Below are 17,074 nucleotides of genomic sequence, written 5' to 3' on the forward strand. Positions count from 1 at the left end.
TAGACGGGCGTCACATTGGCTAGCCGCCAGTCAACTGGGACCTCCCCCGATAGCCAGGACTGCCGATAAATGATGGAAAGCGGCTCGGCCAGCTCCTCCGCCAGTTCTTTCAGTACCCTCGGGTGCATCCCATCCGGCCCCATCGACTTGCGCACATCCAAGCTCCGTAGCAGGTCGCCAACCATTTCCTCATGGATAGCGAAGGCCACATCCTGCTCCCCATCCCCTTCCACCAGCTCAAGGCACTGGGTATCCAGAGAACAACCGGTATTGCCGCTAAAGACCGAGGCAAAGGCGGCATTAAGCACCTCAGCCTTTTCCTCATCCTTAGTAACTAGGTTTCCCCTCGCATCCAGTAAAGGATGGAGATTCTCCTTAGTCCTCCGTTTCGCGTTGATATATTTGTAAAAGGATTTTTTGTTGTCTTTAACGGCAGTAGCCAGGTTGAGCTCCAGATGAGCTTTGGCCTTTCTAATTTTCTCCCTGCACAGCCTCGCTACATCCTTGTAGTCCTCCTCAGTGGCCCGCCCTTTTTTCCAAAGATTATAAACCCTCTTTTTTCTGCTAAGCACAAGCCGCAACTCTCTGTTCAGCCAGGCCGGTCTTCTTCCACGCCGGCTCGTCTTTGGGCACGTGGGGACGGACCGCTCCTGTGCCATCACGATTTCCTTCTTGAGGAGCGCCCAGCCTTCCTGGACTCCTCTGCCCTTCAGAACCACCTCCCAAGGGACTCGGCCAACCAGCGTCCTGAACAGCTCAAAGCCAGCCCTCCGGAAGTCCAATACAGCAGTTTTACTGGTCCCCTTCCTGGCCTCGCCAAGAATAGAGAACTCTACCATTTCGTGGTCACTCTGCCCAAGACAGTTTCCGACCACCACATCTCCCACCAGTCCTTCTCTGTTTGTGAAGAGAAGGTCTAGCGGGGCACCACCCCTGGTAGGTTCGCTGACCAGCTGCATCAGGAAGCTATCTCCCACGCTCTCCAGAAACCTCCTAGACTGCTTTCTCTGTGCCGTGTTGTGTTTCCAGGATATGTCCGGGAAGTTGAAGTCCCCCACGAGGACAAGCGCCGACGATTTTGCAACTTCTGTCAGTTGCCTATAAAACTCCTCATCCGTCTCCTCATCCTGGTTCGGCGGTCTATAACAGACCCCGACCAGGAAGCTAGCCTTGCCGGCCTTCCCACGGATCCTAACCCACAGGGATTCAACCTTATCATTCCCAGCCTGGAGTTCCACAACATCAACATCAAAAAATTCTCTAATGTAGAGAGCCACGCCACCACCCCTTCTGTGCTGCCTGTCCCTCCTGAAGAGCCGATAGCCAGGCATTGCAGCACTCCAGTCGTGGGAGTGGTCCCACCACGTCTCCGTGATGGCAACCAAGTCGTAGCCTGCCTGCTGCACGATGGCTTCCAGCTCCTCCTGTTTGTTACCCATGCTGCGTGCATTAGTGTAGATGCACTTCAGCTGGGCCATCGCCTTCTTCCCCGGCCTAGCCAGTTTCCCCCGGCACAGCTCCAACAAGCCTTGTTTGAGCCCCGTCCCCGTTCTTACCTAGTTTAAAGCGCTCTCTATGAGTCCCGCCAGCTCCTGGCCTAGGATCCGTTTTCCCCTTGGAGATAGGGACCCGTCTGGGGCCATCAGGCCGGGTGCCGAGTAAAGCTCCCCATGGTGAAAAAAACCAAAATTTCTGTGCTGGCACCAGCCTCTGAGCCACCTATTAACCACGCGAGCTTTCCATGTCCTCTCCGTGCCTCTCCCTTCCCCCGTAGGGATGGACGAAAACACCACCTGCACTCCCGCTCCCTCCACCAATCGTCCCAGCCCCCTATAGTCCTGTTTGATAGCCTTGAGGCTTCTCTTTTCAACATCATCACTGCCAGCCTGGACTATCAAAAGCGGGTAATAGTCAGAGGGGCGAACCAGGTTTGGAAGCTTCCTGATAATGTCTCTGACCCTGGCCCCAGGGAGGCAGCAGACTTCCCTATGTGTGGGGTCAGGCCGACAAATAGGGCCCTCCGTTCCCCTGAGGAGGGAGTCGCCCACAACAATCACCCTTCTTTCTTTCTTGGTGGAGGCAGTCCTGAGGCGTGGAGTCAACTTCCTCACCTCAGGCATCCTCCTGGGTAGGCTTCCTACCTCATCCTCACCCACCGGTCTCTCCAGCTCCAGGGCCTCAAACCTATTGTTCAAGGGCACCTGGGAAGGCGGCACCGGAAGGGGAGGGCATCTCCTGCGAGGTCGAGCAGGGACCTGTCTCCATTCCTCCTCAACTCGCAGGTCCCCTCCCTCTGCCCGATGGCGACAGGGCAGGGGGTCCACCCCCCTTTGGAGCGTCTCACCCTGGTCCCTCTCCCTCCGGTCCTGCAGGGAGTCGCTCCACCAGTCTATCTCCCACGCGCACTCCCTGATATCCCTCAACCTCTGCACCTCCTCCTTGAGCTCCGCCACCATGCGGACCAGGTCGTCCACCTGCTCGCACCTCACGCAAGCAGTCTCTCTGCCTCCCGCCGATGGCAGCAAGAGGCGCAGACACTCCCCGCATCCGGAGACCTGAACTGCCGCATGTTTGGGCGGGCAGTCGGTCTGGGTGTGTACTGACTTCCTAGAGAAAGCACCGTGCCTGGTGGAGACCATTGCCGCCCAGCTGACGGGAGAGTGCCGTTGGAGGAGTTGTCCCTATGGGCGGGTGTGAGCGCTCCGCCCTTCCTGCCCGCCCTGCCCGCACTCACTGCCTCGCTAACTGCCGCGTCACTCCCCCCGTGTCACTCCCTGTTTGCTGGCCCTGGTCGCCGCGCTCCTGGTCGCTCGCGCTCCCTAAGGGCTGCCTTTGAACGGCCGGGAGGAGGAGCTGTCGCTGTCGCTGCTGGCTCCGCCTACGCCTCGTCAGCCTCCGTCACGAGGGCTGCCGGTGCCTGGCGGCTCCCTCATGTAGGCTCGATGCCTGAAAAATAGCCCTGCCTGTCCCGATCCCGCGCTCCGCTGCAGCACGCGTCTGCCCCGGAGCCGGTCTCCTCGGCAAGTGGTTCCTGTCAACTCATTCCACTGACCTGTTTAGGTTACTCTGGATGGCAGCCATATCCTCAAACACATTGACTGCACACACACATATGTGGACACACACAAAGAGTTTAGAGTTGTCCACAAACTCAGTTAGGGTGTAGTCTCTCCTCCTCCTCCAGGTCATTGATAAAGATATTAAACAGTGCATCAGTGCATGGGACCCCAGATAGACCCCTAAAGAACTCTACTAATAAATTGCCTTTAAGTAGAGTGTAAAAATTCAGTCTGTTAAAGTCATTGTTTTATCAAAGATCTGAATCATCTTTTTTTTTTTTTTTTTTTCCAGGTACTGGGGCAAGATGTTAGAAGTAGCAAGGCTCAGATAATACGTACTGCAATTAAACACAATTTTATATGAGATTAATTCTGGCAAATGTTTGTTTTATTTTTATTTTATTTTATTTTATTTTATTTTTGTTTTACTATTTTTTTTATATTTTAATATCCTTTGTCAGAGTAAGTGTGCAGGATATAAAACCATTTTTTTTTTACTCTTTCCAAATATTCCCTCTAGTAAGAAGATAAAATAATTTTCAAATCAGAAGTTGGCTATCTGTCTTTCTTGTGTAGTCAGTATTCTCATTTAAATGTTGATAAGGAAATAGTATTTGGTAATAAAACTATCATGAACTGTTTCATTTTGTCATTTATTTCTATTTTATGCCAAAACTACTAAATTTATGGCAAACTGACTTTGCCAAAATGCTGAACATATGCACATTCACTTCTACACTTCCTACACTGACAGCTGAAATACCAGCTTGTTGCAAGATTTTAGTGATCATCTTTGTATTAATTGGATTCTTAAGATATTTTGTCTTATACTTATGTATCTTGTGCCTTTCCAAAATAACTTACTGAATCATCTGAGGTGAGTTCTCTCATAAATAAATAACTAATTTTAAATAGGTGTCAAATGTAGGAACTGATGATCAGTTTTTACACTGGATATGCAAGGAATGTAAAAATGACCTTGTTGGTGACAAACTTTACTGCTAAAATTATTCACAGAGTTAAGAACAGTACAGTCTGAAAAAAAAATATGCAGAAGAACCTTGCAATACAGTACTTTGTCAATAAAATGGCAGATTAATTTCTACGTAGGTGAAGTAGAAATAATAAAAAACAAGTAGCTCCTAGGCAGTCATTGTCACTCAGGAATTAAATCTTAAGTTTATAACAAAGGAACTGAAAAGCAAATGTACTGTTACAAGTTATTAGCAAAGAAATAAGGAAAGAAACTAGTATATCACATACGCACTAGTTGATGCAGCCACATAAAGGAAACTACAATTAGCTTTAGTGACTCCATTTCAAAAAGGTAGAACTGAAGGAGTTACAGAAATGAGTGTGGGAGAAGATCCTGAGATCCTGTCTTACCATAAAGTCAATAAAGTTATTAGTGAAAAAAAAAAAAAGGCATAAAAAGTGAATATTCACAGTTTCTCACAAGAGAAAAAAATAAATGACAAAGGAAATTTCTGAAGTTCAAACAAATAGAAGGACAAATATATACAAAGCAAAGTTAAGTCATGGAACTCATTGCTAAGAACGTTGTGGAAACCAAAAGTTAATATGGAGTAAAAAAGCAAATACAAAACCATGTAGTGTTGGGGGACAAACAATTAAGAGCCATTAACAAAAAACAACCAAACAAAAAAAAAAATCTGTGCCTTTGGATGTCTTTGATCCACTGATCACTAGAAGGAAAACCAAGAACATATATAACATCTTTTCTTATACTTTTTCTACATGCAACCTCTGGCTACTGAAGAACAAAGGACAGCGAGTGAAGTGGACCTCTGATATAACTTTTCTGTTGATATGTTTTTTTGAGAATCCATCATAGTTTTACTTTTTTTCTGTTTGTTCTTTAGCTTTATTGAATTGCATGGACTGAACTACATTCAGTGACAAAATTCTGTTGTGCTTCCCTATTGTTGTGTTTACACTAGATATGCTAGTCAGGGAACATGACAAGCTGCAGAAATCCTTGCTCCTATTTTCATGTATAGTAAATTTTAATATTTCCTGTTGGCTTTTGCACTTTAGTGTAAAAGAGAGATTTTAAATAATTTCATTATTTTTGTGAGTATACATTATGCTTGACGTTCTAAAAATCAGGACTGCTCAGAAGTGAGAGGAGGATGTTATTAAGGGATTTAAGATGAGATGTGATTAAAACTAGTGCTATAAACTAATTTATGTATTTATTTATTTCCCTAAAGGGAAAAAAAAAAAATCTATACTCCTGTTAGATTTTTAGACTGTTTGTCCTTTCTGGATGTATATATTCCGTTAAGGTATCTGGAAATACTATGGAAGTTTGTCTTTGTTCTTAAAATCTGTCGACGAATGACATTGGACATTAATCTTTCAGTAAGGCGAGGACAGCTTGTATTGAATAATTAAATTATTTCTATTAAGATGTTACATTATAATAAGTGCCTGCTGTAAGCTGCAGCCTGCCTCATCCTGTTCTGCTCTTAAAGACCAGAACCCCACGTTCCAAAGGAAAATATGATGTTTTGTCTCTGGTTTCTGCAGATATTTGCCACAGCCTTGCAAAGGGCCAGCTGTATTCTGTGCCCTTGATCATACTGATGAGAACTCATTCTTTTTTATTTGTTTTGCATGCATTTAATTAATCAGAATGTAGAAAATAAATGTGCAATTATATATATGAAAATATGAAATATGTGGATATATGTAACGTTGTAAGGGTGTAAGTCATAAAAATTCTAGAGTGACTTTGTTGTTGCTTGTTTGTTTGTTTGTTTGTCTTTTATTTCCTGTCTGTTACTGTATGCCTTCAGTCAAAGCTACTAAGAGCCCCACTAACATTGGGTATTTCAATATATAATTTTGGGTATTTCAATATATTTTGGATACTGTTGCATATATAAACAGGTTGTATCTCTTATTGCTTAGATAGATATGCTGATCCTTTGTTTACAAGGAAAGAATTAGGTAAAAGTTTCTAAAGAAGGCTGTTCTAATTATGGATCTATGTCATAAATGAGGAATGCAATTACTGGCAGGTGAGGGGGAAGAGCCAATAGTGGAATCTAAAAGGAACATTAACTTCCTCTGTCCTCATTAACACTGACTGTGTGATATGTACTCTACATCATATAACAGGCAATCTACTATGCTTCAACAGTGTTCATACCTCCCTCCTAATCAGCACTGCATTGGAACTGAACCCTGCAGTGGAAAAGCCTCTGAAGTAAAAAATCTGTAATACTTAAAGTTATAAAATAGAACTATGCAATTTAGTGTAATTTTTGTTGCACTAAAAATTCCAATATTTTTTTTCATTCTATATAATAAAAAAAATATATATATAAAATGGAAATCTATTATAATAATGAATTAAAAGCATCGTGTTGTACTTCAATAATATTTCTTGTATACATGTACATACACATTTGAGAACACCATTAAAATTGCATTTTTCATTGTGTAACTGTCATGTTGAGCTTAATTCAAGTGAAAGATTTTAGAATGATCAAAATGAAACTATGATATTGAAATTAGAGTAGTAAAATCAAAACCTTTGTAGATTTTTTTGTTGTTGTTTGTGTTTCTTTAGTTTTTAAGGAAAAAATAGCATGATGTTCCTACTAAATATTTTGAATTTAACAAAGCTACCTTTCTAATAGGAAACTGCTCCATCTTTCCACGTGGCCAGTTATCAAGCACAAACCATACTCAAGCAACTCCATTTATTCTTTGGCCTGACCAACAGGATGTAGTCCAAATAATCAAGCAGCAGTAAACTTGTAGTAATATATTAATATGCTCTAGCACCATCTAGCTTTACTTTCAGGATAACTCATATCAGACAAAATCTCTTTTCTCTGCAGCCAGGGTGGGAGTTGTTTCTGTCAGAGATAATCGTAGAACAGTTTCAGAAGTAAATCTTGTGGTAGCAATGAAACTTGAGGAAGAAGGTGCAACTTCCTTGGAGTCAGGTAAAAGTTTAACTCTGGGTCTCAGAACTGCTTTTCAGTAACAAAACAAAACAAAACAAAACAAAACAAAACAAAACAAAACAAGAAAGTGCAGTCTTTTGCAGGTTGTATTATTATTATTTGTTACTTTATTTCCTATATTTCTTATAAAACTATTGTGTTATACTTTTATTTTATCCATTGTGACAGTAATACAAAGACTAGCAATAGTTACTAAAACTCAGATATAATCAACTAAAAGCTGTTTTATTATCTCATGCATTGTGTAATACTAAAGACAAAATTCCTTTTCTATACTTCTTCATCTTTACTTCTGTGATCCGTATCACTGACTTCAAAGGGGCTAGCCATAAGAGTATGCTGACAGTTATCAACAGTATATATTTTCTTAATTGAAAATATTACGGCATCTTTAAATGGCCAGGAAGGGCTTTCCCAATTGACACCACTCAGGATTAAGATTTTCTATACTCCACATCGTCCCTAGATAACTTGGCCTCCTAAAATAAAGCACTTTCTTGCCATTGTGCTGATACAATGGAAGTTGACACAGTGCTCAAAGAATGACTCCATTAGAGAGAAATTGTGAAGTTCTTGTTGGAAGGAGGGGTATTGAGACATACCCCTAGTATGTCTCAATGACATAGTACTATACTATTGAGACAGAGAGATCACCTAGGATGTGGGTAGGTGAAAGTTCCTTATCCTGCTATTGCCAGATAAAGGTATTTTAGCATCAGATCACAGTCCATTTTTTAATATATATTATATATAAGATATTTTTAAATATTTATTATTTAGGAGTGCCATAATATTTAACTTCACCAACCTTTCTTTGTCATTAATCAAACACAAGTATTTAAAGAATTCTATAGATATCTGTGACTTAAGTAGTGAAGATCTTTCCACTTTTGTGTTTTCTAAATCAATCATCCTTATTATTGTTAATGGCATTCTATTTCTCAGAAATAAATTTTTCTCTCCTGCTCCCATAAGAAATAAAGAAGTAGAGGGACTAGCAAATATTTTGAGTCTGCTACACTTAATGCAACAGAAACTGCAAATCCTTTAGTTAAAAGAATCCAAATCACTGAAACCAGCTTTCCCTTTCATGACTTTTTTTTTTTTCTTCATTATGTTTGGAGATTCTGAACTGACCTTTGCTTTTGTTTGGATTTAATTTTACATGGTTGAAGGCTAAAAGTGACTTTAATGGAATTCAAAACATGTAGAAGTGTTCTGATGAAGAATGTTTGGCAAATTGTTTTTCTTATTTTTCAACTTTCTCTGAAAATGAAACAAAAACACTAAAATAAAAGTAAGGTTATTTTTCTGAATACTTCACTAACTTGATAGTGACAGCAGTGAGCATGTAAATATGTTTACGGTTACATTTTAGGAATCCTTAAAGCCTTCAAGTGTGATGGAAAGATGTAGGTTTAACTTGGATATACTGTCATTCTTCTAGAACTTCAAAGAAAGTCAGCGATAAAAATTACATATCCCACAGGGCTAAGTTAGAATGTCAGGGCTAAGTTTTTCAGTCTCTCCTCTGAGACATTTCTATATTTATCTGAATTTTATTTACTGTAATTGTTTATAATATAAAATACAAATCTACCTCTAGTTTCTATTCAGAAATAAAATAAATAAAAAATATCACTATAAATATGTTCCTTTATGCTCTCTCTCTCTCTCTCCCTCTATATGTGGTATATGCCAAAACTAGCCACAAAATAACAAGTCTTAGGTTATATGATGTCCTTTTAACAAAGTGTCCTTTTAACACATTTATTTAGACTCAGTAGAATAGCAATAAAATGATCTCTGACCAGCAAAATAAACACACATGCATATGTGTATATATATGTATACCTGTATATATATATATATATAATTTAACTCACAATGACCTTATATGATTTAAGTTATGATAAATATGATTTAAAATCACAATTGTTCCTATAACTCCAGATGTTTTCCTGTGACTTCTGAAAATTAACAGTTGTTAACAGTTAATTGGTGAGCCTCACCTCTGTGCCTTGCAAGAGCATGGAATGAATCATCCTGGAGGCAACGTTAAGGCACATGCAGGGCAAGGAGGTGATCCGGGACAGCCAGCATGTCTTCACCAAGGGCAAATCATGCCTGATCAATCTGGTGGCCTTCTACGATGGAGTGACTGCATCAGTTGACAAGGGAAGACCGACCAATATCATCTACCTGGACTTCTGTAAGGCATTTGATACAGTCTCACATCCTGATCTTCAAATTTGAGAGAGATGGATTTGATGGGTGGACCATTCAGTGAATAAGGAAATTTCTTGAAGGTCATACTCAGAGAGTGGTGGTCAATGGCTCTATGTCCACGTGGAGGCTGGTAATGAGTGGTGTCCCTCAGGGGTCTGTCCTGGGACTGTTACTGTTTAGTATCTTTGTTAATGGAATGGACAGTGGGATTGAGCGCACCCTTGATCGAGGTGCAACATCCTGCAAGATTACAGATGACACCAAGCTGAGTGGTGCAGTCAGTACAACAGAAGGAAGGGATGCCATCCAAAGGGACCTGGACAGGCTTGAGAAGTGGGCCCGTGTGAAGCAATCCCGGACAGGAGTACAGACTGGGAGAAAAATTCATTGAAAACATCCCTGCAGAGAAAGACTTGGGAGTTCTAGTGGAAAAAAGCCCCACAAGAGCCAGCAGCATGCACTTGCAGCCCAGAAGGTGAACTGCTTCATAGGCTGCATCAAAAGAGAATGGCCAGCAGGCCAAGGGAGGTGATTGTGCCCCTCTACTCTACCCTTGAGGCCTCATCTGGAGTACTGTTGACCTGTTAGAATGGGTCCAGAAGAGGGTCACAAAGTTGATCAGAAGGCTTATCAGACCTCTCCTATGCAGAAAGGCTGAGAGAGCTGGGGCTGTTCAGCCTGAAGAAGGAGAGGCTCCACAGAGACCTTACTGCATCTATTCAGTACTTAATGGGGGCTTATAAAAAAAGATGGAGAGCTACGTTCTTCTTGGGCAGACAATGACAGGACAAGGGTGAATAATTTTAAACTAAAAGAGGGGAGATTTAGATTACAGGTAAGGAGAAAATTCTTTACTTAGAGAGCGGTGAGGCACTGGAACAGGTTGCCCAGAGAGGTTGTATATGCCCCATTCGTGGAGATGTTCAAGACCATGTTGGATGAGGCCCTGGCAAACCTGATCTAGTGGGTGGCATCCCTTCCCATGGCAGAGGGGCAGAGGGGTTGCATCTAGATGATCTTTAAGGTCTCTTCCAACCCAAGCCCCAGGTCAGAACAGTTGGAACAGTTGACAATGCATTAATTTCTGTATATATAAGGACTGCTTCATGACAGAATTCAAAATTTTATCTGGACTGACTTTTACATTTCTTTTAACTGATTTTTTTTTTAACTTTATATATATATATATATATATATATATAATATTCCCTGCATAATCACTTTTTTTCACATAAGTGGACTACTACACTTCTGCCTCCTGAACACCATCTGTGCTTCACTGGTAGTTATTGTTGTAAGTCCAAAGCAGAACAACTCAAAAATGTTCAGCTGACAAACTCTGCTGTGCTGAAGCAGTAGGCCACCATCTGCATTTCTTCCCTGAACACATTTTTAACTAATATATTGTATAACTGAACAATTCTGTCCTATACTTGGGGAGCTTATTCTCTTTCCTTCATCATTTCCAAACAGCTCGTTTTTTTTCCTTGCTATTATCTCCACAAGACTGCAAATTCTACAGAGCTGCAGGTGACTTTTAACAGACGTGAGGAATGGATACAATGGATAATTTAAAGCAAGACAGACCTCAGCAGAAAGGAAAAGCTGCCTGCAGAGTGAATGTATCCAAATTCTAATGATGCTTTTTCTATTGGAGTTTCTCCTGTTCTGTTTTGAAAGATGCAGTTTTCTCCTGTACTTAATTTAATTTACAATTTCTAAACTGACTGCCAGATTTCCAGATCACCAAGATTATCATCTTAACATCTGCCTTTTTCTTCCTTTATATCATTGCAGATAGGATTAAAGTTTTTATCTGGTACAGATCTTTTTTTTTTTTTTTTTTTTTTTTTTAACTCTCTCTCTGCTTCTAACAGCTTGGTAAGCAGCTTCACACCATCCTGTTTCACATTTGCATTTGATGCCAAGTCCTTTCTACTGATTATCTCAGCTGGAATGCCAGAGGGCTGGGAGGAAGCGAAGGGTTTAGCAGTTATGTCCTGCAAAGGAAATCATCTGTTATTCAAACGCAGTATGTGGTGTTCAGTTCTCAGAATTGTGTACAGAACTGCATTTTTTCTCTTATCCTCTAACCTTGAAAATACCAAAGGAAATTGAAAGCTGAGAAGTTAGTATATTAAAGGCTACTGCTCAGGTATAGAGATTCAAATGTAACTTGATTTGAGGATGGACTTATTTTGAATCCAGGATTTTTATTTTAAAATGTAAACTCTCTTTAGACATTCACACTCCTTTAGTTGGCTCAGGTCTGAAAATTACAAAAAATGTAAACACTGGTATTCCACAAAATGTCATGAAAAAATTTAATGTGGTAGTCTTTAACCACCGTAAATTTTCATCTAATACAACATATCAACCCCTAAATATAGAGCCATTACAAATCCTTACAGCTAATATAAACTGAGAGGTTAAGGAAGGGTCTGTATCTTTCATTTGTTTTAAGATATGGCTAGAGAGTCAGGAAAATTAAGCAACGAAGAGAATGATTTCTAAAGAGATGAAGCTCTTCATTAAAAATTAAAACAATTCTCTGATCTCTGGAGGAAAAATGTGCCACAGCATGTCTTGAAATCCTTCTCCTCTGATAGCCCAGACTGATAGATTTGTTGCAGTTCACTAATGCTTCTTCTCTGCCAATAAAGTTACATTTCCTATTAACAACAACAACAACGGGAGCAGAAAGAAAAACAGTAAGCAAGGAAAGGAGAAACATTTAGAAGGAAGCTGGGATAAATAACCTAATATTCATAAGACATGGCTAGGGAAGAACCTGACTATGGGAATCACCGCATATCTGGATGTAGGTATGTACTTGCGTTGCTGTGGAGGCACGAATGCTGATTGCAGAACTGACTGGCTAAAAAAAAAAATGTAGTAGAAAAAAACTGTGATAGCATTTTTAGAAGCGTTATGCTCTATAGAAGATGCATGTTTGAAATTAATATATATTTAAATATTTAAAGGTTTAAATGCAGGATAACCACATTGGATAAAGAAACATGTTTCACTGGGTCCTCTGTGAATTTGTACATGCATCCCCCTTTCTTTTAGATATTGAACTGCTTGTTTTACATGAGTCTAACAGACTCTACAGAAATGTTTGGGTAATCAACCAGCTTTGTAGAATGCATGAGAATGCATTAAAGCATCTTCCATGTATTGTATTTTGTATTTATTTTCCTGTTCCGCCAGGGGGATTGGACTAGAAAATATTTCAAGGTCCCTTCCAATCCCTAACATTCTGTGGTTCTGTGATTATCATTTCCATATACTTCTTAGAAATATATATATATATATTCAACATTGCACTGTGAATTCAGAACTCAGAATTTATTACATATTGTAGTTAAGAGGGAAAGTTTTCCTCACTAAAATGTGAAGCTGGTATTTTCAAGTGGGTGAAGGCATTTTGGCTTTCAAAGAGCAATTCAGTTGCCTGAACATAAACATCTAGTTCAATTTGCTAAATCTTAGAGTGTGAGTCATTTACCTTTTACAGAAACAAAAGATTTGTGTCTTTGTAGGGTAGAAGTTGGAGAGCAGTCAGGATATTTGCAGGTGTTTAATGTGTCTCTGGTTACCAATGTTCAGGCACCTGCATACTACCATCAGTTCCAGTGAGAGCCAAGGGACTGATTAAAAGTCATAGACTAAAACCTGTTTGGGAAGTCTCTAATGAGAAATAAATTATCTCAGTAGTTCTCAAAAATAAATGAAATAGACAACAGTCTATGAAAAGACTGAGGATTTTTTAGCTCCTCATGGTCATGCAGGCTGTACAAATTATTGGACCACACATTAACACAAATTCTCCAACTATAAGAAACAAAAATGATACCATAGAGCTGAACTCCCAGGCTGCATCTATATATCAGGCTATTCAGTTTCAACATCAATTAATCATATAAGATAATATTGTGGGGATTTTGTTTATTTGTTTGTTGTTTTGGTTTTGTTTTAATCCAATAATATTTAAAACTAATTATTTTGGTAGTTAGCTACAGGCATTTTCCTGCAACTTCCATGGGACTTGTTCACTTAATGGGATTAACTTGCTTATTTAATTCATTCTCATACATTTTGTATTGCATAGCCTTTTGGGATAGAAGACTTAAAAGTTTTTGGAAAAGCATAAAGTCAAGGTTGTGGAAAGTTAGGTTAAACAACTTGAAACTAAATTTCTGCTTCCATGGTATAAGTAATTTGTAGGAAAATTTAAAGCATAAAATGCATGACATGTATGACTTTTAAATGCCGATGAATGATGTCTGAATTAATGTAATTAAAATTCTGCTATTGTGACTATCAGATTGAGTCATTGGTGTCCATTGAGCCTTTTTATTCTTAATCACTGGCAAATTATTCTTATTAGAAAGCTTTTTATTTGGATTCATTTATTTATTTTTGAAAAGAGGTTAATGCAAATATGTTTCTAAAAAGCTACCGTCTTCTCAGGTATTTTAAAACAGTGTTAGATTTGCATCACTGGACAAATAGAAATATTCAAGCTTTGAAAATAAATAAAATAAAATAAAATAAAATAAAATAAAATAAAATAAAATAAAATAAAATAAAATAAAATAAAATAAAATAAAATAAAATAAAATAATAAATAAAATAAAATAACATAACATAAAATAAATAAATGAAATTTATTTTGGAAATAAATAAAACTGTAAATAAAGTAAAATAAAGTAATACTTAAAATAACACAGTCATTCAGTGTGTGATTAATAAAACCATCCAAAAAGGAAAATTCAGAATGTTAAACCTTAAACTATGCTCCCTTGAGACATATATGAATTTGACCAAGCTATGGGTAGATATTTGTGTCTGATATTTCTGGAAAACAGAGAAAAAGTGATGATACTATGATAACCTGTTCATCCAATGTGTTCATGATGGTAGCTATCACACACACACACACGCACATATATATATAGTCTCACTTTATTCTTAATTCAGAGACATGAGACTGCATTTCCATTGAGAGTAACTAATTATTAATCTGAAGGTTATTCAGAAGACAGGAATCCTCTCAATCCCTTCTGCCAAAGCTGCTCTTATCAAGAAGCTGTACTGTTCTATCCCAGTGTCTCATACTGTAGCTAACTATGAAGAGGAATAATAATAATAATAATAATAATAATAATAATAATAATAATAATAATAATAAATAAACTTTTGCAAGAGTATTCATGTGACCAAAACTAAGATTGTTACTTCCCAATAAAAATGCCAAAAAGTACAACTTGGAAGAAAAGGATGGGATTTCAGAAAAGCTTCATTGTTAATGGTAACACGACAGTGTAGCTGAAAATGACAGCAAATGGAAGCTCTATGAGTCCTGTTTACACTATCATCTGTCTTAAACATAATTCACACAAAAACTGCTCATCATTCTGAAAATGTTTTAGCATCTTCTTCTGCCAACAGTATTACTGAAATTATATTCATAGACATGACTTGTGTCAGAATACTGTTTAAAACAGAGAACATGCTGTAAAAAGTATTTACCTAAATTAATTTGAAAGTAAACTAAATTGTATGTAAAAGTTTTATTCTTCCTGTTCAGCTCCAAGAGCAATTGAATGAGCTAATATGTAACTACAACACATACTGCATGAGGAAATCAAGCCATAGTTACCTGTGAAAACGTGTAGTCTCATAAATATTCATAATGAAAAAGTACGTCAGCAATTCTGAGAACCCTGGGCAAGCTTAGAACTCAACAAAGAAGTGACAAATATAACATTACCTGACAATGCTGGACATTTGTGCATCGCATTGGAGTTAAAAAAAAAAAAAAAACGTATACATATATATATGCAACTGACACTTATTAAACTTAACCTTCAGGTGAGTATTTGGTACACAATAATATCATGCTCAGTATATCTGTATCAGGTGTTCTGAAGTCTGAATTTCCTTCTCTAATCAGATTGATTATGTAAATTCTAATCCAGTGACAAAATCACAAAGTATCTTTAAAATACCTTATAAAAGAAAATAAGGTAGGTTTTCACTCCAAATTGATATTTTTATTCCCATCTCCACTATAACAGTATACAATTGTTATAACAATATACATTCAGTTGTATTTCTAACTAATCCATTTGCATTTATTCTTTTGTTTCTCTAATTATCCAGTGACTTTATATCTCACCAAAAAAATCTCCACAGATCTTCCTTAAATGCAATCAATGTCTATAAATGTAAACATATACAAGGAAATATAATATATTCTACACTAAGTTACAGCAGAAAGACTCATGGAAAGAGTGTTAAAAACAAACAAACAAACCAATATATTGGGGTGTTTCCCAGTGCTTGCACAGGGAATCAAACATCTTGAACAGGACAATCAGTAGCTGTCTGGATAGTTACTAGAGTCTCTGTTGCATGATTCACATGACCGATGATAAACTTTGCCAAATACTTCTAATCCAGATGGCTCATGGTCCTACATGGCTGCTTCATGATATGCATGAGAAATTTCTATTATTTTAAAAAATGTGCTAAGAATCACAGTGCCTATCTATGTACAAAAAGCTGTCCTCCATAACCACTGCTGCATCTGCAGAAACAATTTCTATTGTCTCTTTAAAATTATCTACAGTTAGTTTGATTAATTCTACGTTGGGAACTGACCTGGGGAACACTTGGGAACAGATTCTCTATCCGGAATAATAGTTAACACATAGAAAGATCAAAATACTATCACCACTTAGTCTAAGCATTGTAAGAGCTGCCTGAGGGGAGTTTTCAGGGCTGTCTGAAATTTCCACCTGGATAGCTCCTGGAACATTAACCAAATGTTTTGTTGTAAAGGTGGTAGGAATTGCCAGTCATCATGTCTGAAGTTGATCTGTTGTCTCAAGTCTATCCATTGCCTCATTTACACAGAGATTAACTGCATAGTTCCTTGGGACTACCTAAAAAGTGGGATAAAAGCACTTGATTTGCACACAGAAACCCAGATACACAGTCATAATATAAAAACAAACATGAATTGCATCTCTATAACAAACTTATGACTTAAGCTTCATAGACCTTGGCATAAGATATTCTGTGGAATTTGAGATGTATGAAGATGTATGTTAGGGAGAAATCCTGTTATAGTGAACAGAAATTTTCCACTTGTTATCAATATCAAGGTATTATCCAAGATTTAATAAAATTAAAATCATAATAATGTGAATATAAAGGGTCTTTCTAGGACTGAATCAATGTCATTTCTATATTCCTGATTGTAATTCTGACAGAATTTAAGAGATGTGTCTTGACTTTTCTAATAGTACTATATTTTGAAGCTCTTGGGAAAGCAGTCATTAATTAGGATAGATGAATATTGAAGTATCGCTTAAAGTAGACATATAATGTGGCAATAGTAACAAATACTATTATTCTTTCAGAGTGTCCTGGTTTCAGCTGAGATAGTTATTTTTCTCCCTAGTAGCTGGTATGGTGCTATGTTTCAGACTTGGGATGTGAATAATACTGATAACACACTGATTTTTTCATTGCTTACACAGAACCAAACACTTTTGACCCCCTTGTACCTCCCTGGCAGTGAGAAAGCTGGGGGTGCACGAGAAAATGGGAGGGGATGGAACCAGGACAGATGACACAAACTGGCCAAGGGGATATTCCATACCATATGCTGCCATGTTGAACCATAAAACCAGGGGAGCTGGGTGGGGTGTGGCAGGCAACCACTGTTCAATGTCTAGTTGGGCATGGGCCAGCAGGTGATAAGAA

The 17,074-nt window shown here is 38.5% G+C and overlaps 1 protein-coding gene across 2 annotated transcripts in view; it reads right to left on the reverse strand.

Moving 5' to 3' along the window:
• Window positions 1-1,278: 1,278 nt before the first annotated feature.
• The window catches only part of LOC308188218 (uncharacterized protein), a 248,218-nt gene continuing 232,422 nt past the window's right edge, over window positions 1,279-17,074 (reverse strand). The window contains exon 2 of one of the 2 annotated variants that reach the window (XM_080577041.1): window positions 1,279-2,506. In XM_080577041.1, the coding sequence (XP_080433167.1) occupies window positions 1,557-2,456 (900 nt within the window). In that variant the 5' untranslated portion in view covers window positions 2,457-2,506 and the 3' untranslated portion in view covers window positions 1,279-1,556. Of the gene's footprint in view, window positions 3,032-17,074 lie in introns of both variants that reach the window. The other variant, XM_080577040.1, reaches the window with a different exon arrangement.

Source organism: Anser brachyrhynchus (assembly GCF_964034855.1).
Source record: "Anser brachyrhynchus genome assembly, chromosome: 1".
Lineage (NCBI taxonomy): Eukaryota > Metazoa > Chordata > Aves > Anseriformes > Anatidae > Anser > Anser brachyrhynchus.